The 7,684-nt window shown below is 42.2% G+C and overlaps 1 protein-coding gene across 2 annotated transcripts; it reads left to right on the top strand.

Moving 5' to 3' along the window:
- The first annotated feature begins 1,429 nt into the window (after nt 1-1,429).
- Nucleotides 1,430-4,769, top strand: pars2 (prolyl-tRNA synthetase 2, mitochondrial). Of its 2 annotated transcripts, none has more exons than XM_080196532.1 (2): nt 1,430-1,450; nt 2,185-4,769. In XM_080196532.1, exon 2 carries the CDS (start codon nt 2,209-2,211, stop codon nt 3,619-3,621), a length of 1,413 nt encoding a protein of 470 aa, XP_080052658.1. In that variant the 5' UTR covers nt 1,430-1,450; nt 2,185-2,208; the 3' UTR covers nt 3,622-4,769. The 2 variants fall into 2 exon arrangements, with proteins under 2 accessions (XP_080052658.1, XP_080052657.1); XM_080196531.1 differs by lacking the exon at nt 1,430-1,450 and adding an exon at nt 1,931-2,041.
- Nucleotides 4,770-7,684: the final 2,915 nt, after the last annotated feature.

A 7,684-nucleotide genomic window follows, 5' to 3' on the forward strand; every position in this document is an offset into this window, starting at 1 on the left:
AACCCCATATACTCATCCAGAAGTCTTTTAAAAGACCCCAGCGAGTTCGCCTCCACCACCACTGACGGCAGCCGATTCCATTCACTCACCACCCTCTGAGTGAAAAACTTACCCCTAACATCACTTCTGATTCTATGATTTTTCTATGATCATATTCTATGATTTTGTCAGTTTTTGATGGAAACTTTAAGCCAGTGGTTTAAAGTTTATTTATTAGTCACAAGTAGGCTTACATTCACACTGCAATGAAGTTACTGTGAAAATCCCCTAGTCGCCACATTCCGGCGCTTGTTTGAGTACACAGAGAGAATTTGGCGTGGCCAATGCACCTAACCTGCACACCTTTGGATTGTGGGAGGAAACCGGAGCACTCGGAGGAAACCCACGCAGACACAGGGAGAATGTGAAAACTCCCCCTAACCTACGCATATTAACGGGCAATTTATTGATTCATAAAAACATTATAAAAATTTCAGAATGGTCATCACACCCTGCAATAATATTCAGCTTCTCCACATACATCATGTTACACTCTGAGATGCTTCAATACAGTCCAAGATACATTACAGACATTTCAAAATGTTTATTACAAATTGTGCAAAAGTATTTAAGTTCTGTTCACAGATCAAGTTGCACTCCAAGGTTCTTCCATACAATTGTACTACACCTAATTCAGAATCTGTTATGCTTAAATGGGTCAATTATTCACACGCAGTACACTACGCTTCGATTAAATCTTTGAGAAAACAAAGCTCTGACACAAGGTCATATTTCCCTTAAAAGGAAATTGTTTCTCTGGCTTTCCTTCAAGCAGTGAGAAGTCTCACAACACCAGGTTAACATAATTTCCTTCAAGCTACAGGCTATTTTCCAAAAGAAAATCCTCGACGTGTACATTGGGTAAATATTGAGGTTTTACCTTATCTCCCTTTGAAACACCACTCTGAATCTGATGACTTCTAACAAAAAAATCACTTTGCAAATGTTGCACCGGAACTTTTCGAAATATGTCTTTGGAAATATTTCACTAATTTCACCCAGTTTGCTGCTGAATCGAGTGGAAATTTGTGATCTGCTGGCACCTTTCAGCAGAAATCAAACCCAGTTCTGATGGAAAGTCAGTGACCTGAAGAGTTGGATCTTTTTCTCTCCCTTGGTGCTGAGTATTTGTAGCTGTTTCTGGTTTTAAATCAGTGTTTCTGTAAGGGGGGGGGGAATAAACGAAATAGCTGCATTTTTATGAGAATAATTTATAGTGAAACATGCTGTGGAAAGGGGGTGAGGCATCTTTCATTCTTCTTGCAGAGTAAAGGGGAAGAGCTGTCCATTGTGAAAGTTGAGCAAAGTGTGAGCTGGAGAAGCGAGTCTGCGCTTTCTGAGCCCAGCCCCGAGCCGTCACCGCCACTGCAACATGCGCAGTACGCACACTGCAGGAGGGAGCAAGAGAGAGGTGTGTAGGGGAGAGGGGGGGCGAGAAGGGAGGAGAAGGAGGAGGAGGAGGGTGGAGGAGGAGGAGGTTGAAGGTTGAAAAGGGGGGAAGACTGTGGAGTGGAGAGGAGGAGTGCGGGGGAAGGGAGAAGGGAAGAAAGGAGGGTGATGAGAGGAGGGAGTTGGGGAGAGGGGGATGAGAAGGAAGGAGGAGTGTGGCGGTTGAAAAGGGGAAAGTGTGTGGAGGGGGAAGGGGAGGAGGGAGGGGAAGGGGAAGGGGAGGAGGGAGGGGAAGGGGAAGGGGAGGAGGGAGGGGGAGAGGGGGAAGGGGGCGGAAAGGAAGGAGGGTCGGGAGAGGTGAGTGTAAGGGGGGATGAGAAGGAAGGAGGAGGAGTGTGGTGATTGAAAAGGGGGAAGAGTGTGGAGGGGGGAGGAGGAGGAGGAGGGAGTTGGGGAGAGGTAGGGTTTAAGCAAGGGAAGGGTGTCGGAGGGGAGTAATTGTGCTCTTGATGGCACTCTGAGGACCGCTTCATTGAAAGTGAGATGCTTTATAGTAGCCCTGGATAGCACATGTGGAAAAGGTTTCTCATCTTAATAAGCATTGAAGTTCAAGGTTGTGATCTGTGATGCACCTACCTCATTAATTAGTAAATATTAAGGATACTTTGCTTTCCTTCCTTATTAGTGTGCTGTGGATTTTGAAAATGACCTTTTTTTTCAGAATTGATATCAATTTACACACGTTTTCCTTTCCAGAGCTACTTCTTCCTCGGCCTCATAATGGAGATGGCAATCCATTCACGTTCAAGACCATTGTTCGACAGACTGTTCCGTGACTTCTTACAATTACGCAGATCCTATTGCCACCATGGTAGGTCCAAGCGCCTATTGGTCTCTCGCTTCTTTCAGCCTATGAATCTCCGTGAGGACAGAGTGCCTGGGGCTGGTCGGTCTAGTGAGCTGAGCTGCAAGAGCCAGAGATTGATGCTTCAGGCTGGTCTCATTCAACCAGCTAATACAGGCTGTTTTCACTATCTACCGTACACAGTCCGAGCCATGGAGAAACTTGTCCGTGTGATTGATAAGGAAATGCAATCCATCGGGGGTCAGAAGATGAATATGCCTAGTCTCACTTCAGCAAGTCTGTGGAAGATCAGCGAACGCTGGGACCTCCTGGGGAAGGAACTGTTCAGACTGAAGGACAGGCATAATATGGAGTATTGTTTAAGTCCAACACACGAAGAAGCAGTGACAGAGCTTGTTGCCATGCAGGGTAACCTCTCATACAAACAGCTACCATTGATGTTGTATCAAGTGACAAGGAAGTTCCGAGATGAGCCAAAGCCACGTTTTGGTTTGCTCCGCGGGCGGGAGTTCTACATGAAGGACATGTATACATTTGATGTTTCGGAAGGTGCTGCTATGGAGACCTATAATCTCGTTTCTAATGCTTACAGTCGCATCTTTGAGCAGTTGGGACTGCAGTTTGTCAAGGTGCAGGCCGACACGGGGAGTATTGGCGGTAAGATGTCTCACGAGTTCCAGCTGCCAGCCGAGATTGGGGAGGATCATCTTTTAATGTGTCCTGATTGCCATTTTGCAGCCAATGTTGAAGCAATGACGAACGCTGACACAAACTGTCCACAGTGTCATGGCAAGCTGAGAGAAAGTAAGGGCATTGAGGTGGGACATACCTTTTACCTTGGGACCAAGTATTCCTCTATTTTAGGTGCCTCATACTCCAACTCTGAGAACAAGCCTGTTGTGGCTGAGATGGGCTGTTTTGGCCTTGGTGTCACGCGAATACTGGCTGCATCCATCGAGGTTTTGTCGACTGATGATGCCATTCGCTGGCCAGGCCTCCTGGCACCTTACCAGGTTTGCATTATTTCACCTAAGAAAGGCAGTAAGGAGGAACTGATAGCGGGTCTCTCAGAGACGCTATACGATACTTTAATAGATGCTCTCCCTCAGTTTCACGGAGAGGTGGTGCTGGATGATCGCAGTCATCTAACTATAGGCAAGAGATTGAAAGATGCCAGTCGCTTGGGTTACCCATACATTGTCATTGCAGGGAAGAGGGTTTTGGAAAATCCACCTGCCTTTGAAGTCAGCTGTCCAAATAATGGAAAGACAGTATTTCTCACACAAGAAGGTGTTTTGGACTTTCTGAGAAATGTGAAGATTGCTTAGTACATGCCATTTTTTCTAGGATGACCTAGGCTGGTGAACGTGCCTTAATGTGGCTTGTGGACCCTTGAAATCAGGATCTTTTGGAAGAACGTATTTTTTTTAAAAATCATGTGCGCACTGATGTAGTTACATAATTTCACAATTGTCAGGGAATTGTTTGGATTGCTAAACTATGGTATATCAAAGAGATGTTTTTATGTGATTCACTAAGAGCAAGAGATGTAATTAATGTCTCGGAAAGTACTGTGTAGCAGTTGAAATTAAGGATACAGGATTGCAGACGATATGATTAGTAACAGATGATGTGGAGATGTCGTTGGACTGGGGTGGGCACAGGAAGAAGCCTCACAGCACCAGGTTAAAGTCCAACAGGTTTATTTGGTGTCACGAGCTTTCAGAGCGCTGCTCCTCACCTGACTCACTTCAGAGCAGCCTCACCTGGTGAAGGACCAGTGCTCTGAAAGCTCGTGATAACAAATAAACCTGTTGGACTTTAATTTGGTGTTCTATCAGTAACAGACCAAAGCCATTCATCTGTCAACAGAAAAACTACAAACTATACCAAGAATACCTTGGATGCTGTGTGTTAGTAATTTGTAAAATATCATGTATTGACCTTGAAGGTTTGTTGGATTGTGATTGCTGTGTGGTTGAAGCGATCACAGTTCCACAAACATGGCTTAATTCTAAGTGCATTGTTTTTGTTCTGGTGGTCAACTGTTAAGTTCACAGCTATGTTAATGTGTTAACTTCCACTGTGTCCAGTGGATGGGAGTAACACAAGTCATGTGATGTCTGAATTTAGAGAATGTAATCTTTTGAGTAAAACAAGGAGAATTTTTGAAGAAAGTTGTTTTGTCTGGTTTCTCTACCTCAGGCTTGTCCACCACAATTTGGGAGAGACAACAACTTGAAGAAAACCAACTGGATAAAAACATCTGATCTATTAGATGGCACTAAAATTAGCAAGGGTAGAAAGTATCACAGGTTTCTGTTCTAGCTGGGGTGTATTTATCACCCGTGGATAAGGCCTTCTTGCCTTATCCATGGTGGAGCTGTAAATTGATCTGCCTTTGGGCAGAGAATTGAAGAAGAGAATTTCTCACATGCAGGGCCCGGTCTGGAAGTGAGGGCAGGCAGGAGTGGCAATAGTATTGAATGCAAAATACTGCAGATGCTGGAATCTGAAACAAAAACAGAAAATGCTGGAAAATCTCAGCAAGTCTGATAGTATTTGCGGGGAGAGAATAGATCCAGTGTTTCGAGTCTAAATGATCCTTTGTCAAAGCTCTGACAGATCATCTAGAATTTAGCATTGAGTTTGAGAGTGGAAAAAGTGGATCAGAAACAACAATGTTAAACTTAAGTAAGGATAATTACAAAGGAATTATGGCAGCATTGACTGGAGTGGACTGGGAAAAGAGTTTAGCAGAAAGGAGAGTTGATCAGCAGATGTTTATGCAAATAGTTCATGACTCACAACAAAGATATATCTCAGTGAGGAAGAAGAAGAATGATTCTAGAAAGCGGATACAACAACCATGGTTAACCAAGGAAGTTAAGGATAGTTTTGAACGGAAAGAAAAAATCATATAATGTGGCAAAGATTAGCGATAAGCCAGAATGGGAACATTTTAAAACCAACAAAAGATAACCAAGAAATAATAAAGCAGGAAAAAATTAACAATGGGACAGTAAGAACTTATTTTAAAATATAAAAAGGGAGAGAGAAACCAAAGTGAACAAAGGCATCCTAGAGAATGAAACTGGAAAATAATAGGAAACCAGGAAATGGCAGAGGAGTTAAATAAATATTTTACGTCAGTCTTCATAATAAAAAAATCAAGGTGCAAAAGACCGTGGATGGAGGAAATAAATATGATAACTATCACCAGAGGAAAAGTACTAGGAAAACACCTATAGTCCCATTTGTTAAGTCCCATGGACCTGATGGGTTGCATCTCAGGATATTGAAGGAAGTAGCTGCAGAAACAGTGGATACACAGGTAATAATCTTCCAGTAGTCCTTAAATTCTGGAGAAGTCACACAGGAATGGAAAACTGCAAATGTTACACCCTTACTCAAAGAGGGCAGAGCAGACAAAAAAAAACAAGAAACTATAGAACATCTCTCTTTGGGAAAATGTTAGAGTCCATAATAAAGGATGTGATAGCAGCATATTTAAAAATACACAATGTAATCAAAGGCAACGTGGCTTCATGAAGAGAAATCATGTCTGTCAAATTTATTAGGAATCTTTTGACGTGGAGATACAGGGAAACCAGTATATGGAATATAGTTGGATTTCCAAAGAAAATTGATTAATAAGATAAGAGCCCATGATGTTCTGGGTAGTATATTAGCAAGGATAGAGGACTGGCTAACTAACCGAATGTGGAGATGCTGGCATTGGACTAACTAACAGAAGACACAGAGTTGGAGTAACAGGTTTTTTCAGGATGGCAACCTGTAACTAGTCTACAGGGATCAGTGCTGGGGCCATAATTATTTACAATATATATTAATGACTTGGATGAGAGAAATGAATGTACTATTGCCAGATTTGTGGATGACACAAAACTAGGTGGGATGGCAAATGGTGAGAGGGACTCACAGAATGTAAAGGGATGTAGACAAGTGAGGGGCAAAAACTTGGCAGATGGAATATAATGTAGGAGAATGTGAAGCTATGCTCTTTGGTAGAAATAATAAAAGAACGGAATATTATTTAAAGGAGAGTGCTGCAGCACAGAGAGATTTGGGTTTCCTCTTGCATACATCACCAAAAGCTAGCATGCAAGTTCAGCAGATAATTGGGAAGGTAAATATAATGTGAGCCTTTATTTCAAAGAGAATAGAAAATAACAAATAGGGAAGTCTTGCTGAAACTATGCAAAGCACTAGTTAGACCACATCTGGAATACTGAACAGTTTTGGTTCCCTTATGTATTGAAAGATATACTGGCATTGGAGGCAGTCTAGAGAAGGTTCACTGTGTTGATCCCAAGTATGAGGAGAGGTTGAGTAGTTTGGGCCTTTACTCATTCCTTTTTAGAAGAATGAGAGGTGGCATTATAGAGACATTTAGAATTTTCAGGGGCTTGGCAGGGTAGAGGTTGTTTCTCCTTGCAGAAACGTCTAGGACCAGAGGACATAATCTCAGAGTAAGGGGGTTGCCATTCAACACAGAGATGAAAAGGAATTTCTTTTCTCAGAGGATAGTGAATCTGGGGAATTCTATACAATAGATGACTGTAGTGGCTGGGTTGTTGAGTATGTTCAAGGCTGAGATAGATTTTTAATCAGTAAGGGAATCAAGGATTTTGGGGATATAGCAATTGAGGATTATCATATCTGATCTCATTGAATGATGGAGAAGACTCAATGGGCTGAATGATCCACTTCTGCTCCTATGTGTTTTGATCTCATGAAGTTGAAGGATGTTAAAAATAATAAAAATAAGGCTCGTAAAAAGAAAAATACTCGTAAGATGCTACATTCTAATCATTTTCTTGTGTGCCTCAGAAATGTGGACAGTAAGTGAAGATCTTTAAAAGAAAATAGAGATATTGTAAATATGGAAGCAAGACACATGGTCTAATAAGAGAAAGAAAGAGGCACTTGAAATTGCAAGAGCAAAAAGAACTCTGAAAAGTGACATTGAGAAAATGTCAGTATTTTGGCCATTTGATCAGAGCTGAAAAGCCACAGAGATCTCTCTTAGAGGGTAAAGTGGAGAGCAGCAGAAAGAGTTGTCAGACTTGGTGTGGTTGAATGATGGGCATCACAGTCACAGTTGAGCAGTGGTGGATGTGAGATGATGGCACAAGACATTCCATGACAGCAGATTTCCTGGCATGTGTAGCAGCTACAAACAGCACCAGCAGAAAATCTATCTGGAAGTTTAATTCAAATATTGACCGCAATCTGTGTGAAGAGGGATATCCTGATATTTGTATTAAAAATGTCCTCCTTTAGTTCAAGCCTGTGTTTCCTAGATCTACATTCGGAGTTTAATTAGGAATGTTGGTAGTGAGACTATTTCAATGGTACTTACCTCAT

The sequence above is a fragment of the Carcharhinus amblyrhynchos genome, chromosome 9 (genome assembly GCF_965287045.1).
Source record: "Carcharhinus amblyrhynchos chromosome 9, sCarAmb.v2.hapA, whole genome shotgun sequence".
Lineage (NCBI taxonomy): Eukaryota > Metazoa > Chordata > Chondrichthyes > Carcharhiniformes > Carcharhinidae > Carcharhinus > Carcharhinus amblyrhynchos.